Raw genomic sequence first — 27,194 nt, forward strand, 5'->3', positions numbered from 1 at the left:
GATGAAAGTGTGAGATCGCATCTCTATGTGATCTCATCTCATCTGTAATGATTTATTTCAGCATGGCAAATCCCATCAGAAACGCTCATTTGTGGCTATCTGTAAATAAGCATCACAGCAAATTAGTGCTCTTTGGTTATCAGAAGCTGTTTATGTCACAAACAGGACAGTCAACCCTCAGTCTATGAATGTTGGTGTTGGATATTAGGATAAATATAGGATGAGGCTTTCTTTTCCCAGTAAAACCCAGTTTCAGGTCTGGTGTATACTGCAGCCTACTTTACCTGTTCGTTCTACCAGGTTCTCTATGGGTCAACCATTAATAATTATTATAATAATGCAAGCAAGCATTTCACATGGATTATTAAAGCAATCTGAGAGTTTTTGCTGTGCCCGGCCTCAACACCTGAATATTCAGAGGTCTTATGTGATTTTCATTTTGGACAGTAGGTGTAAAATGTATTATGAGCCAATTGCTCTTCTAGGAGTCATAACTTTATGTAGAAATACGTGTATAGTTTTAATCGCTCTGACAATTGTCAATTTGGGATTAGTTTGACCCTATCTTATTTTACTTATGATAAATGAAACCGCCCTCAAAACAGCACTAGAAAGCAACATGCCGGTATTGTGTCAGATACTGTAGTATTCCCGATCTGACAGAAAGTGTGTTTATAGTAATTATTATGATGACAATTATTGTAAAATAACAGTAATAGTTGCTTACACTTATGATGCTTGGTCCTCCAAAGCAGTTTCGTGACTAATTACAGTTATTGATGATACCATGAATACTGATATATTACTCAACTTTTGCAATTATGATTAATTACTACTTCAGTAATGATTGTCAATTGCATACCCTTGTTTATCACATTTGTGTAAATATTAGAACAGTGATAGCAAAAAATCTTGGCGTGCTTCTAGACCTTGATTTGAATTTTGAATCTCACATCAGTAATCTCACTAAAACCTGCCAGAGGAGCTGAGGGCATCACAAACTGTAAACACCTTTAAAATAAATCTTAAAACATACCTTTTTAGTTTAGCATTCTTTTAATCCATTTTATCTTAATCTACCCTCTTCTACTGTGCTGCACTGGTCTCTCTGTTCTACCATGTCTCGTATTTCCTATACTATCATTTCCTTATATTACTGTTTATTTTCACTGTATTGTTGTATTTCCTTATATTCACGTTTATTTTCACTGTATTGTTGTATTTTCATTGTATTGTTAAGCACCTTGTATTGCAATTTGGCACGAAAAGCACTATATAAGTAAAGTCTGATTTGATTTGATTTGATTTGATTTTGATATTCCAATGCACTTTAGATCATCTATATTAATCTAATTATGTATTACAAATATGTATCTTTTTAATTTATTAATTTGTAAGACGTTGCTGATGTTTGCAGATCACATATTAATGATTGCATCTGTAACTTTATATCATTCAAGTCAAAAATGTTGATTCATTTTGGTGTTAAATTGACAAATTGCGATTACATCCATGTTCTGAATTAAATTTAAAATGTATGAAAACACGTGAATGCAATGGTGACATCTAAGTAAGCCATCATCAATTAGGTTTAGCCTCAGATCCCTCTTAAAACCACAATTAATAGAGGGGGAAACCCATCTGACAAGGGAACACATACTGCCACCGGTTTAAATGCCTAATAATTGTATGGCTCACAGGGCCACCTGCAGGCTATCTCATGCGTTACAACCAATGACAGTAAAGTTACCATTGATATGGAAAGTCACAGTACGTCCACACCACTACTACGAATATGTATTGCTGTTGACTTTAGAAATATTGTAAGACATTTCTCTTTACTATGTCGTATATATTGTCTAATATGTATTTGAAGTCTATTGCAAAGACACAGCTTTGCCCTTCAAATATGGGCAATACCACAGGTGTGAAGTCAAGTGGAATACGCAACCGGAACTGAAATAATGAGTACGTTTTTTCCGGGGACGGCATGTGACGGACCAAAACATCATGACCAACAACACCATACGTAATAGTCATCTCTTTCGTTTTCTTTTCTTCTCCAAAATCGTCAGCTCTTAACTTTCTGAAAGATGGCGGGGTTGGAGGTGTTGTACAACGGCGTTGCAGGTAGCATTAGCTGTCCACAGGACGTTGTTGTGTGTTTCGTTCACTGGGAAATTATAAAGAGCGGATACAAATGTCTTGGGTCTGGCGATGAGGTGAGTGGTCTGCTTGCTTGCCACTGCTCGATAGCTAGTTAGAAATTCAACGTTATCACTTGGTGTCAAGCAGTTTAGCTGTTAAACTAGGATTACACTGAAATTATGCCATGGTGCCCTGACTGTCAGTCAGCTCGTTTACGGCCCGTGGCAAGAGGCAGGATGGCTCAAGTTGCTATAGTGATGTTGTACTCTTTTCCCGACCTTCTCGAAATGATCAGCACAATGATCGGTTGGTCACTGTCTAGCTTGCTATATTAATCGTATGGCTGAGGAGTTTGATAAGCGATTATGGGAATGTGATGTTATATTTATCTGAAGAAACATTCAGAGATTCAAGCTGCCATAACCTAGCAGGTGCAAGTAGGTTATCCAGACCTTGCATTCACATTGGGCTATCTGTGTTATGGGTCTAACATAGGGATAGCTGTGTTATCTGTCAGTCACTGATGTGTCTTTCACTCTGTTGTAATGATCAGCCTGGGAGTGGTGACAAAAAGTCGGAGTGTCTTCCCTCTGGTTGGAACAGCAGCAAGGAGCTGTTCACCCTGAGATACCAGTCTAATGATGACAAGTCACATGTCCTGGTCAAAGCCATCACTGTGGACTCCACCTTGATCTTCAACCTAATGGTAACCTACAAACCAAATACTGTAGTCTTCAACTCATTTAGCAATAACTTATGTCTTAGAAACGTCTGCAGGCTTGATCTAGATGTTATTCTCTCCTGTTTCTCGCCAGGATTCAGCCACTGAGCAAGTTTCAGACCTGACGGTGAATGTCGGTGAATATGTGGATGCAGATCATTTGCAAACATTTGAAAGGTTGGTTCACATGTTGCAACACTAATCTACTTGACATTATAACAAATTATATTTTGCCAATAATCACAGATGTTCCATCTGTGTTATTTGTTGACATCTGTTTTATTTATTTTTTTATAGAGATTTTATTTTCTCTTTTCTTCCTGTAAAGCACATTGTGTTGCATCTGTGTATGAAATGTTATATCAATATATATATATGACATTTGATCGCCCTCTCTTGTCAGTGTATTCAAGAACACAGAGGATTTGGCGTCAAAGGTCAAGACACGACTCCTTCCCGTAGTGCCCACACCGAAAGCAGAGGGGAGTAAAAAGAAGAAGGAGAAGAAGAGTAAGAGAGACACGTCAGATGACAACCAGCCGGACAGTGACCCTCTCCGCATTCCTACAAGACAACCACACACTGGGAGGCAGCCTAACTGGTGAGTGGTGTAGTAGTAGTAGTAGTAGTACAGTAGTAGTAGTAGTAGTAGCAGCAGCAGCAGTAGTAGCAGTAGTAGCAGTAGTAGCAGTAGTAGTAGTAGTAGTAGTGATAGTACAGTACTTTATCAGTCTGTGGCACTGAGCATCTATTAACTCTCACTCATACCAGATACTTTGCCCTAAATTGCACTGATATGTACAAATTGGCCCTTTGGCCCATGAACTATTCAAAGTACGGTAGGCTGACCTCACAGAGGACGTTAGAACTAATGCATGTGCTATGTTCAAGAAATAACAAATCGGTTTTGCTTCATTAGTAGGCCTACATGGTAGATAAAACATCAGTAGGGGCACGTTCAGTGGGGCTTAACGTTGTGTTACGTTTTGCAATGGAATCATTCATTAAACAACATGTTCTGTTTGAACGGTGCACAGCGATCTTTAACTTTCTCTGAGGCTGTTGGCTCCCGCTTGGTGGATGCGTAACAAGCTGGTGCAGCAAACTCTCAGTCAGCACCCACTGTTGCTAGTCATTCACAACACCCCTGTTTTCATTCCATTAAACGTTGCACCACATTGTGACCAGCTGAATGCGGCCCACTGGGTCCCCACTGGGTAAAACGCCACAGCTTTTGATGAACAACCTTCTTACACTGAGGAGCGTAGAGCATGACATGTCACTGCTCTGTCACAGTCCCAGGGTCGAACTGTGGGCTGTCTATGTCTGTTTTCCCCAGTATGGTATGGGCTGTGGGGTACAGTAGGTTGTGAAAAAAACAAGGATGAAAATAGTAGTTATTTTGATAATGGTGTAGGCTAGTTGAAATGTAAAGCCTCTATGAAAATTCATAAAGATATAGTGTTATCTATTAGCCCATATATTGTGACTCTGGAATAACTCGTGAGGAGCAATTTTCCCAGCAACATTTGAAGATGAGAGGAATATTATTGTGCACACCCAAACGCAGACTGTTAGAAATCTTGGGCCATAAAGTTGTAGCCTTTAAATACGTTTGATTGACTGCATAATGTTCCTTGTGTCTAAATTAGTCATACGTTTGCTCTAAAAGAACAGTTGAGGTGGATAATGAAATGAGACAATATGACAAGAGGTACTCTGTAAAAGTAAGAAATAATTGACAAAGTGGAAACTAAAAGCGAACATTAACTACAGAGTGTGCCCCCCCCCCCTCTTTATACACACACACATAGACACACACACACACACACACACAAACGCTCTCTCCCTGGTGGCACACTCATGCCCTCCTTTCCTTTTGATGTTGAGGTTGGCTTGGAGCGCTGTCTAGACACTGTAAGTCACACAATGAGCTCCCAGCTTACCATTCAGACAGACACAGGCTGTGTCTCAGTACTCTCCAACACTCCTTCATCTGCACTGATCTAAGGACACAGGAGAGGTGAAGGCAACATGGGCGATGGCTATTATTGGGTATTCACTTTTACCCGTCCGGGTCCCTGCAGATAGAGGGAAGGAGAGTCAAGGAGAGGAAGCAACTTGATACTATTGAGATGTGCCTGCCACACTACTATCCAACTCCCCATGGTTATTTGCCCTGGGATTAATGAGAAATGAACCATAAACAGTTTAGTATAGTCTTGGCTGTGGATGTGGATTTGAGGGTATGTGGACGCTAGTATGAGTTGCTGCAACTGGCGACTACTGGGTGTCATCCCAGCGCATGTCCTCCATCTTATTCAATATTTACAGCAAGGGGTCTGTGCGTCTACTGAGAAGGAGAGAGAAAGAGTGAGGGGAGTAGAGAGAGGGAGCTGGAGGGTGAGAGGAAGAGAGAGGGGGGTAGACAAAACATGAGAGAGCACGGAGAGGCTATTTTTAAAAAGTTCAGTAGTGTCGGTCTCACTCTGCAGACATGAGGCAGGGGGGTGGGGGGTGCGGTGCAGGAGAGAAGAGTGCTGTCCTTAGGAAATGGCACAGGTCCAAAGATGGATCCTGTCACTTGGCTTCCGTCTTCTTCCCTCCTCTCTCTCTCTCTCTCTCCCCCCCCTCCCTTTTTTGATCCTGATGACCCTATCAGATTGGTCCGGTGATGTCAGCGATTTATCGACCTTGGTGCTGTCGTGGCCTTTCCCGGCGGGAGGGGAGGAGGGGGAGGGGGAAGGGGGGGGGAGAAAGATGGAGAGAGGGGGGGAGAGTGAGAGAAAGAGAATGAGAAGGAGAGAGAGAAAAAGAAAGAAAAGGGGCCTCATTAATCACAAACTGCACTGGGATAACCTGCTGAGAGACACAGCTTGTGTGTGTGTGTGTGTGTGTGTGTGTGTGTGTGTGTGTGTGTGTGTGTGTGTGTGTGTGTGTGCACGTGTTGGGTGGGGCACTTGCTATATCAGAACATTAGAATAGAGAACGGTATATTCAAATTGTCTTCGATTGAATTGAAGAGGTTGAACAAACACTGAATGTTTGTCTTAGCATACATATTGCTGAAGTAGTAGTGTTTCATTTGTCCGAGGATGATCGTGTGTATGTGTGCGTGCGTGCGCGCGTGTGCGTGTGTTTTTCAGGCCAGACCCTATGGCTCCATTTGCTGCAGGAGGAGCAGACCTGGATCCGTTTGGGTGAGTTCCTCTCTTTCACTCAGCAAGGGCAGAACAGCCGACAACGGCAAAGACCTTGGACCATTCAACATCCTTCATAATGTCTCCTCACTGACAAGGGCTTTTATATAGAAACGTGTGCACACTTCCCCTGCTACTGTAGATGCAAAGTAAAAGCAATTGACAAATTCAGTAAGAAGTTCTCCTTGAGTGCAAATCATGTTTTATTGTTTTGAATTTAAAACAACTACTCAGCCACCAAGGCCGTGTGGGCAAAGAATTATTCACAATTCATTGTAGACCGCTTCAATGTTGTTGTACTTATCGAGGATTAAGGGACTTAGATGATGAATAATGGATATAGTGCACAAATATTACGGAAGGATTATTATCCCAGAAGACACAAAAATAGAAATTAAAGGGATAGCTCACCCAAATTACAAATTTAGTTAGATTAGTCTACGGGCCAGGAAAGACTGTATTCCACGGTTTGGATTTGTTTAGTTAGCCACTGTTAACTTAAAATCACTTTAGCCACTGTTAACTAAATTAATGGGGGAATTGGAAAAAGTTCCAGATTGCATGGTGAAATCAATTCAAATTAACCCTATGACTTGGTTTGAAGTTACATAGAGGTGATTTGGCCACACATTTGGAACTTATAGTAGTCTACTTTCTCCATTACCTCTCATTGTTTTTTGGTTAGCGGTGGCTAAGGTAAGCCATTAGTGGCTATTCAAACAGGTCTGAACAGTTGATTACAGTCTCTCCTGGCCCATAGACTACTGCTCACTACTCAAGGTAGGGAACAAACTAATTTAGTAATTTTGGTAACAATAGAGGCACAATAGAATAATGGCTGTTCATTGTCTGTGTTTGCTTCCTAGGGGTCGTGCTGGGGGGATGATTGTGGACCCCCTGCGAGCTGGTTATCCTCGTTCAGGGTTTGACCCCTCTGGTGGGTTACCAGGCATTCTGCCGCCAGGCGCTGTGCCACCTGGGGCCCGTTTCGACCCATTTGGCCCCGTCGGGAGACACAGACCTGGGTAAGACTTACATTCCACACTGAGGCCCCATTTTGCTTGAGCAAAACAAATTGCCAGACATGTTCCAAATAGGTGGGATAGGACGTAAATGAATGGAAGCTTTGAATACTGAAGCTAGACATTTCATTGTACTACACAATAGTTGTAGTAGTAGTGGTGGTAGTAGTGGTAGTAGTGGTAGTAGTAGTGGTAGTGGTAGTGGTAGTGGTAGTGGTGTAGCGATGATGTTCATATATGTGCTCTTTGCTTTCCAGGCCAGACCCAGACCACATGCCACCACCAGGTTATGATGACATGTTCATGTAGAAGAGAAGTCACTTCCTGCTTCCTCCTCACACACTGGACCACTTCCTGTCTCCCCACTGCAAGAGGAGTTTGAACTTAAAATTACTGACAGAAACCTGTGTGTGTAGTGTGAGGAATACAATGCACTTACATATTTTGACGCTTTTTCTGTTTTTAGATTTGTGTTTTCAGTCTTGGCTGGTCAATAACACTCAATGCAAAATGCTCTAATAAAATATCTATGACATTCCAGCTTTTGTTAAGTATGATTCCATAGAAAATGGGTTGGAAGGCAGAACAGACTGTACAACACAAAGTGAGCACAATTCTGTGCTCATATATCCTTTATTTAAAAAACAGCCTACAACGGTGCCCAGGAAATCCTGTTAATTTATTTTGGGTCACAGTATATCAAATTCTCTTCTCCATCTATTAAATACTGACCTTCACAGGAGAACCAAACGAACGTCGGTGCTGTAATGTAAAATCGCTTTTTTTGTACTCCCCCACAGTGAAATGAGATGCCAAAGGGTCATATTCCCCCTGTCTTTTTCCTGGAGCTTTTAATACTGTGTAATCTGAGGGGATAGAAAAAGAGAGATTATCCTAGTATAAAGGAATACATAAAGGACAATTGATCGCATGATACACACCAGTATTTCCAGAAATTACCTGCTTATTTTAGGTCTCTGAAAGCAAAAGGTAACACTTAGAGATATACAATTATGTATTCATAGCACATTATAAGACTTGTTATAAGCATGTATGACTGCATGAAATCATGTCATGATCTTGAGCTATTATCGTAAAAATTATATTATTTTTACACTCCAAAAGTTTCAAACAAGTACTATGAGGTTAAAGTAGAGATTATCATCTTTTTTTATGGTATTTGTGTACATATTGGTTTTAAAAAAATATATGCATAATCCCCATATTTCAGGGTACCCAAAAGTAATGGGACAGATGTATCAAATGTCCAAATTAAGCACTCATGTTTAGTATTTGGTCGGCAATCCTTTGCATGCACTAACTGCCTGAAGTCTGCGAGCCATTGACCCACCAGATGCTGGGTATCTTCTCTGGTGATGCTCTCCCAGGCCTGCACTGCAGTCATTTTCAGTTATTGTTTGTTTTGATGTATTTTTGTCAAAAATCTGAGGTTCCGTGGTCTATCTTTTCTCCTGATTGCCCCGCATTGACCAGGGAGACCTCAGCGGGTGGAGATAGCACAGCTTCTTTACTCGTGACATTGGTGCCTCACATTGTGCAGGGACTTGCTATCCCAATTGCAGGGCTAAATATTCCACCCGCACCCCAGGGTGATGCTTTTATGGGTTAGCCTGTGAGAGGTCCAATTTACACTAGGAGGGCTTGACCCTGAACACATTTCAGCATGAGTGCTTGAGCCCCCTCCACAGCAAGTCTACATGACCTCAAGTGGAGGGCGTTTGAGGGTTGGCTTGAGAGACGTGGTGTGGTGCCTTTTCAGTGCTCCACTCCCACAGCCCTCTCCTTCTTACAGGACCTGCCATTAAAGGCTACATGGCCACCATCCGGCATGTCATGTTGGTCCTGGTCAAACGACTATAGGGGCTCACCCCCTGGTCTGTTGTTTTCTGAAGGGAGTGCGCCGCATTCATCCGGTCTCCAGGCCACCTGTCCCATTTGGAACTTGTCCCTGTTTTTTTATGCGTTTACAAACGCTTGATCGAGCCTTTGGTGACTTTGAGACATTGTCTTATGAGACAGATTTGTTGCTGGCCTTGACCACGGTCAAGAGCGGTCGTGACCTCCGTGCGCTTTCGGTTCATCCTTCATGCACTCAGTTTGCCCCTGGTGACGATACGTCCTAACGCCGTGTTCATTCCAAAAGTCATTTCTATGACATACAGTAGTCATGCTGTTTTCCTTCCACTTCCCGATGCTTCTTCTCCGGAGGATAGGTGTCCAAACACTCTCTGGTTGGTGCGCACACTATGCATTTGCAAGGACAGATCTGAGGTGTTCAGGGGGTGTGGTCTACTGTTTGTGTGTTCGCCAACCTCGTACGGGGTAGGGTACTATCCAAACAGGGGCATTGTACAAATGTCTCATAGTGAGATGTTGAACCAAGTCGACTGAAAGAGAACTTCTCTTCTCTGAGGGAGACATCTCACCAGAGGTGGTTTGCAGAATGAAATGGCAGTGCATTGCAGTAGCCTTTATAAGGTACTTTCTAGTGGTTTGCACCTTGCAGTGTTGCCTCTGTAGTTCAGCTCTTCTGCGGATGGTCTCAGACACATTCACGCCTACCTCCTGGAGTGTTCCTGATTTGTCGGACAGTTGTTTGGGGATTTTTTTTTTATTGTGGTTATCATTTTTTGGTAATCCACTGTAAAGGTCTTCCTTGGCAAACCAGGCTGTTTGCATTTGCTGAGCTCACCAGTGTCTTATATATTTTTAATGATGTTCCGAACGTTGATTTTGATAAGCCTAAGGGTTTGGCTTTTTTTCTGATTTTTCAGCCTCATAATGGCTTCCTTAACTTTCAAATGACTTTCAGACACCGCTTTGGTCTTCATTGACAAACACCAATACCAGACTTACATTTTTTCAGTCTAGAATCAAGACTAGACATTGACAGCTCTCTTACAGTGCACAAATGATGTGACAGAAGAACAAATGAATAACCAATAAATACTTATTTATGTACATAAATACCATACTCAAGTAAAAGCTGAGAATATATACTTTAACATAGTAATTGTTCAAATTGTTGTGGAGTACAGAGTCAAAAGAAGAAAAAATGCTTCACTGTTCCAATAATTAGAGGGCAATGTATATAGCATCCTCAGCTTGCCTTGAAATGTATCTGATACATATATACTTATATATTTTTAACATTTATTATACAAAATATTATCATATGAATCATAATATATATTTTGTATTAAAAACAGAATATATATGTGTGTGTGTGTGTATATATATAATCATATATTATGATTCATATGATCATAAATGCTTTAAATGAAAATGTAGACCTTATTAAAAAGGGTGTGTTGGTTTAGTGTTTAGTGTTCTGCTCTCTGCTCTGTAGCTATTGCTCTCTGTGTCTTCTGTGATAGTCTGTACACAGTGCTATACTCCTTTGTACTGGAGTTATCCCTCATTGTTATTCTGAGCACGTGCACTGCGTGGAGGGGAGTGTGTGGCATGCTTCTTTTCCTTCATCTCACTGTTTCCCCCTCTGTCGATTCGCTATCTTTGTTCTCTTCTCACTCCACCTCTCTGTCTGTGTGACGGTGTGGAGTGTGCAACATGGTTTTGAGGAATGTTCCCTCTCTGATCACTCACCACAAGTTGGAGTATGGCTCAGCCGCAGAAGAAAGCTCTGACCACCGACCTGGTGAACTGTTGTAGCCTGGAACCAGACTGAATTAAGCTTAGTTTCGCTTCTCTGAAAAGAAGTCTGGACCTGCTTTAGTTGAAACCATTTGTGCCCGTGTCATCATTGATGAAGGATGTTATATGCAAAACTAAACTGTCAGCGAGTGGATAACCTCCAGTGCAAGTCCTGCCCATAGTTTCTCTCTGAAAGAGCGGGTCCAGACTGATATTCAAGGACGTAAAAACGAAGAAAATACAGTCTGGTTGCAGACTACAGTTATGTAGTCTTCCCAACACACACACACACACACACACACACACACACACACAGTATAATCAATTCCTGAAACAGTAGCTTAGTTAAAATTGTCGATTCACTGTAGGGGCTCTCCACCTTTAATGATGGAGTGGGCTGAAGCAGATGTATTGGAAATCAATGAAAGGAATTGCACGGCTGAGTCCTAATCCCCAAACTCTCCATTCCTTCACAGCAACAGCAACAACAACCACACACACACACACACACACACACACACACTCATTCCATTATATAGAAATACAATGTAATATTATATAGAGTGGGGCCAGGTGATGAAGTGTAGTTTCATAAGGGCCTGTTGTTCTTGCAGTGTGAAACCCCAGCCGACTCGATGTGTCCTCTGCGGTTTAGATGGCTCCCTAGGTTACAGACTGGCTGAAAGAGAGAGAGAGAGAGAGAGGAGGAGGAGGAGGAGGAGGAGGAGGGAGCTCAGATTGCCTGCGGTATGTGTTCTGCTCTAGGAATAGCAATTCATCCTGTGGACTTAAACAACACCAGGGCCATGGCACTTATTAAAACATTCTACAGCCAGGAGATACATAGAGTGGGAATGGGAGGGAAGGAGAGAGAGAGAGGGATACTTTATCTACAGAGCCTGACAAAGACAGAAAGAGGGGGATTGTGCTGGGGAAGCCCTCTGCGAGCACTCTTGCCACAGGATGTGGAAAGCCATCTCAGACAGAGATTTCCGTGTGAAAACATTCCTTCACGTCTGTTACATTCACATTTGTGTACAGTGTACCCCAGGCACACTCAGAGCTATGGCTGAGCGATGTGTACCATTGACTACTACTACACACAGTCTGGGATTTGTGCATCTGTTGTCATTTCATGCTGTATACTCACTGATTCTTGAATAATATGACTAATGAATGCTTAATATTAGTAGTACAACTGTCTTACCTATTTCTCCATCTCTCAACTTACCAAAAACCTATACCTTTTGTGGTGGGCCACTAAAGATTTATATGGCAAATATATCTTGGCAAATACAGTGCCCTGCGTAAGTAATGGGACAGTGAAGCATGTTTTCTTCCTTTGGCTCTACACTCCAGAAGTTTGGATTGTAAATCAAACAATTACTAGACATAGTCTAGTAATTGATGGTATTTGTGTACATATTGGTTTCACCATTCAGAAATTATAACACTTTTTATGCATAGTCCCCCTATTTTAGGGTACCCAAAAGTAATGGGACAGTTTGTTTGACAAGTGTTTCTGGCAAGTCAGGTGTGTTCTGTCACATCATTTGTGCAAGCAAAAGAGAGCTGTCAATTTATGTATTGATTATAGGCTTTGCATTCGCCTTTGGAGTTTGCTATTGGTCTTTGTCAACATGAGGACCAAAGAGGTGTCATTGAAAGTCAAGGAAGCCATTAAAAGGCTGAACATATTGAAATAAACTATCAGAAACATAGCCAAAACAGTTTGGAACATTATTAAAAAGAAACAAAAGCACTGGTGAGCTCAGCAATCACAAGTGGATGACCGAAGAATGCTCACCATAATTAAGAAAAAAAGGCATTGTGGACAGATAAGATGAATATAGAGTGATTGCAAGAGGAAAGTTTGGAGAAAAAATTATCTTTATATATATATATAATAAGAGTTACAGTATACCACCTCATCTGTGAAACATGGTGCAGGGGGTGTTAGGTTTGGGCATGTATAGCTGCCACTAGAATTTACTAACTTGTCTTAATTGACGGCAGCAGCAGAATGTATTCTGAAGTGTACAGAAACATCTTGTCTGCTTGAGTGCAAGCAAATGCCTCCAAATTCATTGGATGGTGATTCATCATACAGTAAGACAATGACCCAAAACATACTTCCATAGCAACTCAGGAGTTTTTCCAAAAAGTACCGAAGTCAATCTTCCGATTTAAATCCAATTGAACATGCATTTTATTTCCTGATGATTTTAGGCAAAAATACCTGAAAACAAACAACAACTGAAGATGGCTGCAGTACAGACCTGACAGAGCCTCACCAGAGAAGATACCCAGCATTTGGTGGGGTCAATGGGTCGCAGTTATTGCATGCAAAGGATTGTTGACCAAATACTAAACATGAGTATTTATTTTGGACATTTGATAAATCTGTCCCATTACTTTCAGGTAGCTTGAAATAGGGGGACTATGCATAAAAAGTGGTGTAATTTCTAAATGGTGAAATCAATATGTACACAAATACCATTAAATAAAAGCTGAGAGATATCTACTTTAACCGCATAGTAATTGTTTGATTTAAAATCAAAACTTTTGGAAAAAGAAAATGCTTCACTGTTCCATTACTTACGCAGGGCACTGGATATCCTGGCCACACACACACACACACACACACACAGACACAAACACAGACACACACACACACACACACACACACACACACACACACACACACACACACACACACACACACACACACACTTCCCTGGTCCCTCAACGTGATTTCACAGCAATAACACCACCCTTGCAGGTCATAAATCACCTGTCCTGCTCTCTGGAGAGGTAGTTTACTCTATTAGACGCTTTGCCTCATGTCTAGGGTTCTCTCCCAAACCAAGACTCCTCTCTTTTCATTGTGCTTTTCCCAGAATGACCACCCCCAACCTTTCTGTATGGCCATCCCATTTCATCTGGAGAAAAGGAAGGCACCTCTCCCTTGTGTAGCTGCTGGCTGCTTTCCATATACCTATGGACATGCTGTGGTCATGCCTGAAAATAAGACAACTTTGTATCATTCTTTGTGCCAAGTACACTGAGCTTGCTGTTGGTAGATACATCCATTATTTAATTGTCACAGTCTGTGAACAGCAGATATGAATAGTCTAGGCTGGACCCAACTAGAGGATGAATGACTGAGATTATAGTCTTGGGGAGAAGAGATGGATTAGACCTAGAAATTAGACCTTGGGACGAAGCTGCAATGACTGATATCATAACCACCAGGGAGCTATTCATTACTATTCCCACAGCCTCAAGATGTGTCTATGCTGCTTGTTACTGTAGCTGGACAGTCTTTGCCAACAGCTTATTCATCAGCTAAATGTACCTTGCACAGTTGCCATAGCACATGATTAATTCTATTATGATTGCAGATGCAGAAGGCAAATAATCTCTTGTGAGATTGGGGCACTGCCAGTTTCATCTCTCAAATCTACATTAGTTCCAGACTGTAGTTCATCATTTAACTTGTTTAACCCACGATAATGACGCACCCCCACCACCTCCACCAAAAAGTGTTATGCCGTCATCCATTGGTAACACTCTGCCTCCGATACAATAGCGAGTTATTGTTCATAGTGGGAGCCTGATCTAAACGAATTACCTGTACTGGCATAAAGTCGACTATGGAAGATGATATGGTAAGAGATTCTATAAGAGTTTAGTTGTCCTCCCAACTTGTGCAAATCAAACACATGGCAGAGGATCTGACAAAATACGTTTTAGTACACAACTGAATAAATATGTCCAAACCTTACATTTTCAATGCAGGTGGAAACGGAGTCGAGAAAACATGAAACTGTAGGCTAAAGAAACACTCCATGCAATACTGCTTCAAGATTCAAGATTCAAAGTGTTTATTACCATATGCACAGTAGAAAACTTGTTTCCCTGTACTTGCTTGCGCGTTTAATAATCACTGACGTTTCGGTCAAGAGACTTTCTTAAGAGTGTAAAATTCTGCGCAATTGCCTCGTCGCAATAGATAAGGTTGATAATGGGCAATTAATTAGGCTACAGCGGATTCCAGTTGCATCCCAATTTGTTATGCATAGGTATTATTGATATTGATATGGACGTCACGTGACTCAACATCAGCCACAGATCGTAATATTAAACGAAATAGAATAAGCAAAAGGTTTAGAAGTGTAGGGAATTAAAGCACAGAACAAACAGATCCCGCAAAAGTAGGCATAATGGACATGAAACAATGACATAAAGGGATATAACAAGCATAGGCCTATTGATTCCGAGGATAGAATAGAGAAGTGCATGCATTTTTATCAATTAGGCTACCTTCTTTTAATAAAGTTAACGTTACAGCCTATGTAAAGTAGCGCAATTCAAATGTAGCATTTGGGGATAAAGACCTTCCAAAAGGCTGATGTATCTGTCGCTTAAAAGTGGGTTAGTCTCTTTCCAGACCACAGCCGCTTTGTGGTCTGGTATACAACTTTTATTGTCGACCTATATAGACCACTGTTGGATTGTCAGTGCGCCCTGACAATCGACGTCTGAGGTCAACGGGGTTTCAGTGCCATGGACAGGTACTCACCTTCGAATACGATTCATGGGGAGTGTGAGCAGTTGCTTGGGATAAGGATCATTGTGGCCTGCAGCGCTTTTTCTACTGCTGGGGAAGCGTTTACAAGAGAGCCATCAACGGGCCATCAATGAGTATTTAATAACAAGAAATGTCAGATGGCAGTAAGGTAGGCCTAGTGATTATTTTAAGTTTTGAGTAGAAATGATCAGTAGGCCTAAGTAGCCTATTTGATTAGTTGATATGATTTAGACCTATTAATCATTCTGACTGGTTTAAATACAGGTTGAGATATTAGTTTCAGGTTTCATAGGTAAGCTATAAACGAACCTTTAAAAATTGCTATGCTTGCTTGTTATAGGGTTGTTATAGGCCTAATATTGATAAATCTATGTGCAGAGATTATTTACGGAGGCCTTTTTGGGAATAGTTTGACTTAATCGTAAACCAAGTGTAAGAACATCAAACAAAAATGGCATAACAAGTGATTAGCCTGTTCTTTATGTTAGGAGTTGGTCAAGCAAGTTAAGAAAGGTTATATCAAGAAAGTAATGACTGAGCATTAAGAAACGTGAAGTTTTTAGACCTTAGGGCACAGGTGTCAAACTCATTCCATGGAGGGCCGAGTGTCTACAGGTTTTTGCTCTTCCCATCTACTTGATTGATGAATTAAGGTCACTAATTAGTATGGAACTCCCCTCACGTGGTTGACAAGGTCTTAATTGAAAGGAAAAAAACAAAAACCTGCTGACACTCGGCCCTCCATGGAATGAGTTTGATACCTGTGCCTTAGGGGATCAGAATTTAAAAAGCAAAAAGCAACAGCTGAGATTACCTGCTATGACGCAGACAATGCGTGTAGCCATCGTTTGTGACGTCATGTGTAAAACACTTAATTCACGGTTTTCCATTATGATCAGTAGCGTAGAGTCTTCGGTTGCAACCGTCTTTCCTAATGAGCCATTAACACAATCAACGGGCATTTAATTACTTGTCTATTATAACAAGAAATGTCAGACGACAGTAAAGTAGTGGTCGTTTTGAGTTCTGAGTAGAAGCGATTGATAACATTGACTATTCAATATGATTTAGATCTATTAATCAGTCTCACTGGTTTTAGTATAGGTTGATATTGGTTTAAAGTTGTATTGGTAGGATATACAGTAGCCTATATAACCTAGATTGCAAGGTTGCTGTCTCTTGATGGGCCTAAATGTATTGTCTATTATGTGCTTGCCAGATATTTACAGAGGCCTATTAAGAAATAGTTTGATAAGTCATGAATAACATTGAATATGTCCTTATACCCATCAGAGCTTGGAAGAGAATGATAATAATGATAGAGAATAAGGGGAAGGAGAAAGTGATTCAGGAGGTGAAGGGGCCATGCAACGTAAGAAGGCAGATCTAGGATTAGCTATTCATGTAACTTTATTGTATTTAAATGTGCTGCGATCTGTAATCTGACTGACTGTACATTTTATTTTTGGGGAGCTTTTCTACACCTTACACCATAACAAAAGTGGTAAAACTAAATGTTGAACTTGTTGTGATGGCACAGCTTCCTCCACAGGAAACAGGTCTGATTTTCTGAGCAGCAGATCAATGATTGAGCGGCTGGAGAAGGAAGTCCAGAAGAATCTGATTACCTCACATGTGGAGGCAATAGGTTCTGCTCCAGTGCTCATCAGCTTCCTGAAGAGTATGACCAATGAGTATGTCCCATGTCTTTCAGTAACCTTGTATTCACATTACACACCCAGCTACGTGGCAGGGCCAGCCTACAGGTTAGAGAGGAACAAGAACGTTATCTTCAATTCAGGGGAGAATGGTGGAGGCAGAAATCTGAGGACAGGCTCATTGTAATGCATGGAATGGAATGAGGAATGGTATCAAACATGTAATACCATTCCTTATTCCATTACATGCATTACAATGAGCCCGTCCTCTGATTTCTGCCTCCACCAGCCTCCCTTGCTTCAATTTCAGGTCAAGTACTATCATGTTTTAACTGTGAATTCACACCAATGAGTGAGCAACTTAAAGAGGTTTTTCTCACCTTCTATTTCTTTTTTTAGCCAGTGGAGGGTGATACAACAGGGAGGTAAGAATAATGTAAAATTCTCCATCCATGTTCACTGAGTAATACTCTAAGAGTAGTATCAAGAATCAAGAATCTTTCAGTGTGTTTTAGCCATCATTTTATCGATTATATTTGATTCTTGTTTAAATAGAACATGACAACAGAAATAGGAAAAGTGGAGCCTTTGATGTGACCATATAGTTATCATAGAGTATACAAAGGTCACTGGTCCAAAGTAATGGACTTTATGAGGAATAGGTTGTAATTCGAAAAGGACCCCTAGAATTTATTGACCAAAATAGTACAGTCTTCAATACAGCTTACGTTCGAGCAGCTATCCATGCTATGCCTGAGGATTATCAAAGTCGTGACCCAGACAGCCCTTCAGATCATACTTCCAGCCTTAGCAACAATACTGGGAGTCAACCTGAGGAGTGGTGTAACCTCCCCAGAGTCCCAATGCTCTCTGGAAGGATCTGAGAACTCCATAGTACTCAATGAGCGAGAGCAGAGGCTTATGATCAGTGAGATGAACTACCGCTCAGGGAAGCAGGAAGAGAGTGTAACTTTCATATCCGGAGAAGAATTCAGTCCCATCACTTTGTGAACTGAGATGATGGGTCCTGGGGAATATCAACTTATTTGTTTTCTTTATGTTTTTGTTTTTTTTACCATTGGGAAAATGGAAGATACAGAGTGTAACAAATTAGTTTAGTTACAGATTGATTTATACTATGTCACCCGTCATTACATAAAGTACTTACTTACTTGCGTAATTCCCTTTTTTTTTTTTTATTGTTGTTTAGGAATACATAAATCAAGTAGATCATCCAAAGCTTTACCCTTTAACAAAAGCAATGACCTATTATTCCAAATAGCATAGCACTCAAACATATAATATATGCTATACAGTATTTTGGACTTAAAATTATGATCATGTTGAATAGAAACCTAAGAACCTCTTTGTTTGTTCAAATGCCCAAGAAACCCATTCATACACTTCTTGAGCAAGACACTGAACAGTTTTCTTCCTGGGATGCACAGCTCTCGTTTCTGTAGGTAAAGCTGCAGTCCTTCTGGTTACCAAACTCGCACCCACCCACCTCACACATACGCAACACGGAAACCCTGCCTCACGCATCCCACCCGTCCACCACCACTCCACACATCCATCCTAAACCCCAATCTAGCTATAATATAAACACATACACTCAAAACTCATCCACCTATCAAAACTCATCTCACACACCCATTCAACTGCAATCAGAATCAGAATTATTATTTTTTATTATTTATTTGGCCAAGTATATTTGCACATACAGGAAATTGACTTGGTAAGGTTGGTGTTTAACAGAAGGGTGGCTAGAGGTGCAGCTGTTGGTGTAGAGGGAGAAGAGTAGAGGAGAAAGCACACAGCCTTGTGGGGCTCCAGTGCTGATGGTCCTGGGCTCCGAGACAAGCTTGCCCAGCCACACATGCTGCTTCCTGTCTATCAGGAAGTCAGTGATCCACCTGCAGGTGGGTTCAGGCACGCTCAGCTGGGATACTTGTCCGGGAGAAGAGCTGGGGCGATGGTGTTGAATGCAGAGCTGAAGTCCACAAGGATCCTGGCGTAGGGTGCCGGGGGAGTCTAGGTGCTGGAGGATGAAGTGGAGTCCCATGTTGACTGCGTCGTCTACAGACCTGTTGGCACTATAGGCAAACTGCAGTGGGTCGAGTAGGAGGTTGGAGATGGCCTTAAGGTGGGTCAGCACGAGGCGCTCAAAGGTCTTCATTACCACAGAGGTCAGGGCGACTGGTCTGTAGTCATTAAGGCTTGTGATCCTCTGCTTTTTAGGAACATGCATGATGGTTATGTTCGATGTTTTGAAGCAGGCAGGTACCATGCATTCAACCAGTGAGGTGTTAAAGATGTCTGTGAACACTGGAGACAGCTGGTCTGCACAGTGTTTCAGTGTGGAGGGGGAGACAGCGTCCGGTCCAGCTGCCTTGCAGGGTTTCTGTCTCTTTAACAGTTTGTTGATGTCTCTCTCCTGGATGGAGAGAGGTGTGATGGGGGAGGGGGCTGTCTAGGTCCATTGTGTAGGGGAGGGGGGGTAGTGTCTGTGTCCAGGCTGGGAAGAAGAGATGTGACAGCTGTGGAGAGGGGTTGGGTGTGACCCATCTCTGGCCCTGGACCAAAGTAGTGCATCCTTCTCCAACCCAACAGCTTTCATCATTAAATGTCATTGCATTGATTTTACTGTGATTTCTGCCATCTCTGAAACATAGTTGTAGTGATGCTGACAGGACGGAAAAAGAACACTCACCTATTCTATGTTGTCTGCACATCTCTTGCAGTGGAAGTGGTTGTTTACGGTTTCAATCGTGTTGTATGGGATGTATTCCAAGACACTGCCATAATGTAATGTTGGTTCTTACATTTTATGAAAATAGGAAATATATATATATATTTTTTTATTATTTTGATCTTATTCATCCAAAATATCAATTTGGATATTACACTTACAATGTGTATAAAGAGCACACCTTGAAGTATCCTAGACATTCTATCCTCACAAATTTATTCACAAATCCATTGGAACAGCAGGCTGTTAGTAAAGTTTCCCCAAATAAACTCAGGGTGCTCCACCAATGGGTTGGGTGTACAGTATGAATCAAACAGAGGATTAACTGACAGATGTAAAGTATCAATTGTGGGGCGGCATTCTGCATTCACTTAACTTGATAGTATTTCCAGGTTTTCCATTGAGATTTTGCCTCTCTGAAATGGTCTGTCACGCTGCTGGGGCTAATGTTCCTTTATCTGCAGCTCCAGAGCCCACTGTAATAGAATCAGTGAGTTAAACTTGTCAGACATGGTAAATCCAAGGCCTCTTCACCTTCTAATGCTATTTGAACTTAGCCCTTGTCATATTCAAAAATGGAAACTAAAGGTAACATACCTATTTCCCCATAATGCAATGTCTCCTGAATCAGTGACCCATGACAACATCTGACAAGAGATGTGGAGGAAATGTATTGGGAGGAAATGTGCAAAATGTGTACAAAGCCTTTAAAAGCACAATAATGTACAGTACAGTAAATGCCTAAATCTTGCTATATTAATAAACTGAGGTATTCAAGATTGAACAATACGATACTGCTATCAATTCCACCAGTGAGATATCCTGTCACTACTAATGCCGCTAATCAGATAGCCCCTTCCATCATTGGCAGGTCTTGTTTACAAATCTACAGATGGCCCTGCAGGTTGATAGGTTGATGTTCAGCTAATAAGCGACAAGAGTAGCCAACTACTGAAATGTGAGAGTGAGAGAGAGAGAGAGAGAGGGGGGGGGGGGGGGGGGGAAGGGGTAAAGACTGGCTGATGCAATGAATTACAAACAACAGCAACCAAAAATTTATTTGTCACATTGAAATTATTCTTAAAAATCGTCACATATACAGCTCTTAGATATTTACATAAATGAGGCATTGGACATTCACAACATCTGACAAAATACACATGCGATTTCAACAACCCTCTTTCTCTGTTTATTTTCTACCACCACATTAGATTCCACCCTAAAGTCACTGCATAACTGTGCTGTTCAATTATGAGACATACAGTATATTGTCAAACAGTCTATAGTATTCACTGGTATCTCAATCATGTCTCAGTCATGCAAGTTCATTTTGCTGTGCTGATCATATTCATCATTGTCAAAGGTTTATAGATACAAAAGATTGAATAACAGTAACATAAGTCAACTTTCTAACATATCTGGATGTATCCACAACCATTTTGTAACCCCTCTATTCACTTTTGTAAGACTTATTGAGGATAAGTTTCTGTCAAAACTAACAGGAATGTTTGGGATTTACAGTATCAAATGTTGTGACTGTGATCAAGTGAGTACTTGGTATCTCTGTGTGAAGATAACATCATGCTACCTGTCATTCAATGGTCAAACCCCAAGAGTGGGATATTGCATCAACCGTAATATATGTGAACTTGTAAGCATTATTGTGATGTCACTGTCATTCGTAAATTAATATATGTTTTACATTCATTCATGGTCCTTGAGTGACAAGGTAGTGTATTACAGTTGTGCATATGCTTTTTGAAGTGCATTTATTCAAGTATTATAACTGAATATCTACTGTATCAGGACCTGTGTTGACTAGAACATCTCTTGAATGACACTACATCCCCCTACCAGTACAACATAACCCACTGTAACATTCATTGGACACAATCAGCTTCACATGGACATTCAATTATTGACCCTCTTTTTCATAACTATCAATGCGACATTACTCTTGGTCATAAGCTACAAACATTGTATTGATTGTTAAAAACACCATTATAAGAAAAAGCCAAAGTACACAACCACTATAAAACTTTGAACTGATATTTAAGGCCAAACCACGTTGCGCGTATCAACAATGTAAAATGCTCTGTTAGTTATGACATAAAAAGCAGCATCAGTGGAGGTCAGGTCCGGTGAAGTTTATTTTTGATTCTTGTTGGAAAAGATCTTGCATATGGTCAATAAAGATCTGTAAATGTGTTTCTCTGATATATTTTAATGTATACTTATTTTGAATATAATACAACCTGTGACCCAATGTTGAAACAACTGTCAACTGTCCATAGGCCTATGTAGCTTATGTATATAGTATTTGACTAGTGCATACAGCATATTACTATTAATATCATTTCAGAGAAACATGTTGCTCCTTTCCAAGTACACAGACAGAGTAGCCTCTTCTGTCTAGACCAGTTGACCCCTGCTATGTTATTTGTGGAATTGGAATTCTTACATTCATGTTGGCCTACAAGACTGATCCTTGGCATGTGAGTATGTTGCTTACATAAATGGTACAACCTGTGTCCTAACTTCACAGTTGAATTATGAGACACAAGGCTAATATCCTCAGCTCCAGCATATTTAAAGGAGCCTTAGCTATTCATCTTTGATGTGCTTTCTGAACCCATAGAAATTATCTCATTTGGTTGCTCTAAAAACAAATGTATAGCAAACATATTCTAACCTGTGCATTACTTCGTCAGTCTTACTCTTTTCTTTATATGGTTATAGGTTTCTCTTTTGATATCTGGACACGCATTTTGTATAGGAATGTAAAATATTTAATTTGGACAAAAGGTGTATTATTGTGAATATATGTACAGTAGTAAATAGTACTGTGAGTAATATGCTGCTTTATAACATGCTGGTAACACTTTTATTAAAGGAATGTTCTACCCAAACATTTGTTTCCCTGGTTTGGCCCAGACAGTGCTTAGTTACATATGTTGCTTCCTTAGATACTGATAGGGCCCCATTCATTCTGGAATATGTCCAAAACACCTTACAGACACTCCAATCCAACTCACATTATGACATAATCCCTCTATGAAGACTTTGTCTGCATTATTCTTTCAGAGAATTCACTTTTTTACACTATAATTAACCTTTCCTAGTTTGGAAAGTCTGGGAAAATCATTTGCGGAAAGTGGCTACTAAGGAGTGGTGGAAACCTGTTTGAAATGAGTGACACTTTGTGACACGTAAAACCAATTAAATACCTTGAGCAGAGCGGAGCTCTAAAAAAAACAGAAGGGTTCTTGGTTCTCATGTAACATCCAATGAAATTGCGAGCACATTCTCCCATTGCTCTGTCTAGTTCAATCCAAGCCAGTATGGCTACTCTAAAATTCTCCAGACCTCCAATTTGGAGGTATGGCTACGCAAAACTACACTGTAATACATGCATTGTGTTGTCATAGTAACAACATGCTAAAGTGGTTTACAATGTAGTAAAGTGACTTTTCAAAAATCAAATGTAGACGACATCTTCAGAGGGGGATTCTGTCATAGTATTACTTAATTTGGAGAGTCTGCAGTGTTTTCAACATATTTCCAGAATGAATGGGTCCCTATAAGGCCCAAAATATGACTACTCAGTATCTAAGGAAGCAAAACATGTAGCTAAAATCTATCTGGGTGAATCAGCTAGGTCAGGGCCAAACCAGGAAAAATATATAATTGGGTGGAACATCCCTTTAAGATGCTCAATGTCTGTTTAGTGACAATGTAATTACTCAAGTAACAATGTTGTACTGTATGAACACATTGCATCGTACTTACAGTAAGCTCAACTTCATTGCAATAACATGTTAGTGCAATGATGGTGGAGTAATTGCAGCATAACTACAAAAGTTGAAGAACTTAACAACTTAATGTCAATTGTTACCAACTTTTAGAGAAAGAGAGAGATGGGATAAGAGAGAGAGAGGCACAGAGCACAGGTCTGGCTCCAGCTCCACAGCAGACCTTAATAAAGACCTCCATGATATCTGTTTCACCGAATGGATTTTATATATTTCTAAGGATATATATATATATGCAGAAATAGTCTATAATAGCTGTTTCATTTCACTGTTTTAAACAAGGGACTCTCTCCTTCTCCTATTTGGTCAATGTCTTGCATGACGGACAGCGTCTGTGGACTTTTTACTAAACATATGTTTCAGAGTTTAAACTGTTGCTGGTTCTACTCATCTGGTACCTATATATATTTGCACCATTATGAAATAAAATCCTCTGTGTTATCTCACAGGTTCTGCAAAAAACCTGGCAAAGGGTCTCTGTTACATAAAGTTCTAAACATTTCACTATGTTGAGATTGTGTTAGTGTTGCTATGTATGCTTGCCAAGACCAAGTCCACTGGGTATTTTAAGGGTCAATGTGTTGCTACATGTTTACCTTGGCTTATAGGCTCACAGGATAGAGCTTTGCATGTTAGCAGATGTGAACATAATTTACAGTGACCGTGTAACTTTTTAAGGCATAATTGTATCCTTACATTATAATAGCAACAATGTTTGTTTACATATAATACATCTGTCTTGTTGATTTACGATGTGATATACAGTAGATTATGACTACCTCACCTGTGCTTTTCATATAGCCTATGATAGTCTTTGATTGGATCAGGGGGCAGACGATACATTTCTCTATGATGTGTGTTTTCCTCAGATGTGCTCTTATCCACATTAGGGCTTTCTTTCTCCACTTTTCCAAAGCCCCATCAAGCAATGATTACAAACCTTGACATAGTCTGTATTTCTAGCATTGTGCTCAGATTGTGTGCTGCTCCTGCTGACTCCCGCCGGGCACCTGGGCTCCGTGTGTACTTGTGGTCGGCACTGAGGAGCCAGAGTGGCTGGGTTCACATTCCACCAGAGACTCACCCCCCTCGCCCTCCCCCAGCTGTCTCATCCGCAGGTTGATCGACCCGTACGTCTTCTTGGGACGGACGAAAGTTCTCCGGCGGTAAAGCTCACCTTTGCATATGGACACCATGAGCAGGATGGAGAGGAGCATGCCCCCCAGAGTCAGCAGTCCTAGGCCTGCGATGATACACTTGTCCAGATGGGAGCCCAGCTGGGCGTAGTACATCTCCAGCTTCTCCATCTGACGAGCGGAGATCAGGTCTGGGTTGACCTTAGCCTCTCTGGGGATGGTGTAGGCAATGACCACCAGCACTATTCCACTCACAAGGAACACAAGGGCAAAGATAAACCCATAGTCGACGGAATGGTCGTTGAAGTCAATCTCCTGGCCCTCCTCAGAGTGAGGTGATAGCTGGTCCCTCTGGAAAGGTTGGGGGTGGGACTGATAACCCCTGTCGGTAGATGTGGACCGAGGAACACTTGTACTGGGCCCAACGTGGTCATTGAACCTCGTCTCGTGCTCCTCGTCCTGATAGGAGGCATTCTCGATGCCGGCGCTGGCCGCTGTCCGAGGTCCTGACGGCTCAGCTTGTCGCGGAGTTGTAGAGGTCTGGTGGGCAGCGTGTTTGCTGCTCCCATCCCCCAATTCACGGAGCTCTAGGGCGTTATAAGACTCCATCGAAATTCAGTCGATGCGCTCATGTCGTTAGAATATGCAGCCCTTCATTATTTTTGACGAACATCTAGGGGAAAATGTCAGATTATGCAAAACAATTGACAAGCACACACGCTGTGGCTTTCCATCTGAATGCAATATTGTCTTCAATCTAAATGCAATCAGAATGAAAATATACAAAGCTATAAAATAGCCTATCAAGCCCTGAATTCGATAGTAAACAGTGGCATATACGTTTGTTAAGTGTGTTGGCGGTGGTGTGGATATAGAGCCATTAAACCACTGTCTCGAAGGGCATTGTCACATTGAAGGCTGAATGATGCCCTCAAATAATATCTTAGACATGTTTAAAGCCTCTAAGCCATTTACCGACAAACATGTAACACACATTTACTTTCATGATAAGACTATATGAGACCACACACACACACACACACACACACACACACACCCTCTAACCTCGACGAAACACCAACATCTAGCGACTCTACACAGCTGCTCGGATCACTAACTAACGGGTGAAGAGTCCACGCTTTAACAACTTTGACATAGGAATCGTAGTTATCAAAGAGCAATCTGTCAATTGAGGTCGATATTTTTAGATGATCAAGGTTATTTGTGATTACAGAATTATTCAACTACAGGTTACTGACTATATATAGCCTAAATGATTTAGATATCAACCCTATACCTGCTATGTTGGTCCAGGGGAGATTTCTCCTTTTCGAAATACGCTACAACGCGCAACCAATAGGATGACCTTGATCCTCATCACAAAAAACGTCTATTTCTGATAACTCAGCGAGATTAGAGTATTTTAACTGAGTGGTAGATAAGGTGCAATGCAATACAGCGTACTGTAATAAGACTGTCTACTATATATGCTAGCCTACTGATGCATAACCTTTTCATTAAAAAAAAAGTCACACCCCATATTAAAGACACGAGAGAACACATACCTCCAGGTGTTGATGCTCCGGCGATAAGATTGTTGTAGTGCAGAGATGCCGGGTGTTGCGAGGGAAACCTCAGCGAGAGACCTTGGAATGGCCATGCGCAAATAACCGTGCTGTGGAACTGGTGTTTGAAAGCGAGCGCATCGCTTAAGTGAAGCGATACCAGTCATGACATATTAAAAGCATAACCCGCTATACGCTCTTTCTTATCTGAGTCAAATAGGCTCCCCATCGCGTAATATAAGGCGCGCTTGGGTAAATGATAGCCGGGCAACGACGTTGTGATGGAGGACCCGGATCGAGCGACATACAGGCGGAGTACTAGGGTTTACCATTTTGAGGCAAAATCTAGGTTTACCATTTTTGTGCTCGCTGTGAACTGTTAAAGACCATCTCAGATGTGTTTTAACTGCACTTAGCATAACCAAGGTCAGAATGTGACGAGCCAAGGCTAATCAAGTCCAATCCAATACTGTAGATTGCGACGTGCAATTATGCCATTAAACAGGCGACTTTCAGGGCGACTGATTGTAGTGAGCTGTGACAATCACCTCCACCGGGGATTTGCCTGAGGTTTTGGTCCTTAAGTATGGTTCCTTCCATTTCTTAGCCTATTAAACAAACTAGACCAATACAACAAATGGCTTCAATGGAATAAAAGTTCAATAAAAATGTTTTAAAAATCATTTAGTTAATTTGTCTTCTCCTTTGCCTCATCTAGGCCTCATGCTCGTAGACCTGTAACCTGTCGCAACAACACCACATATTTGTGTATCCTCCCTATAGCCTACCCGAAACGTCACTAACAATTCACAAGATATTCAATTAGATATTGTAGGGATATCCTCGGATTTCACCACTTTGATACCATGTAATTGTTGCATTTATTAGGATTCAGGGAGTGAGGAGCGTCA

At 41.2% G+C, this 27,194-nt stretch overlaps 2 protein-coding genes across 2 annotated transcripts; one reads left to right on the top strand and one right to left on the bottom strand.

Annotated features, from left to right (window-relative positions):
- The first annotated feature begins 1,998 nt into the window (after positions 1 to 1,998).
- On the top strand, positions 1,999 to 7,631 carry psmf1 (proteasome inhibitor subunit 1). The gene is made up of 7 exons (XM_083668318.1): positions 1,999 to 2,222; positions 2,702 to 2,854; positions 2,964 to 3,046; positions 3,273 to 3,470; positions 6,016 to 6,069; positions 6,936 to 7,094; positions 7,349 to 7,631. The coding sequence occupies exons 1-7, from the start codon at positions 2,094 to 2,096 to the stop codon at positions 7,398 to 7,400; spliced, it is 828 nt and encodes a 275-aa protein (XP_083524444.1). The 5' UTR covers positions 1,999 to 2,093; the 3' UTR covers positions 7,401 to 7,631.
- Positions 7,632 to 24,553: 16,922 nt separating this feature from the next.
- Positions 24,554 to 25,327, bottom strand: tmem74b (transmembrane protein 74B; the record flags this gene model as incomplete). The annotated part of the gene is made up of 1 exon (XM_083667725.1): positions 24,554 to 25,327. One exon carries the CDS (start codon positions 25,325 to 25,327, stop codon positions 24,554 to 24,556), a length of 774 nt encoding a protein of 257 aa, XP_083523851.1.
- Positions 25,328 to 27,194: the final 1,867 nt, after the last annotated feature.

The sequence above is a fragment of the Argentina silus genome, assembly GCF_951799395.1.
Source record: "Argentina silus genome assembly, chromosome: 4".
Lineage (NCBI taxonomy): Eukaryota > Metazoa > Chordata > Actinopteri > Argentiniformes > Argentinidae > Argentina > Argentina silus.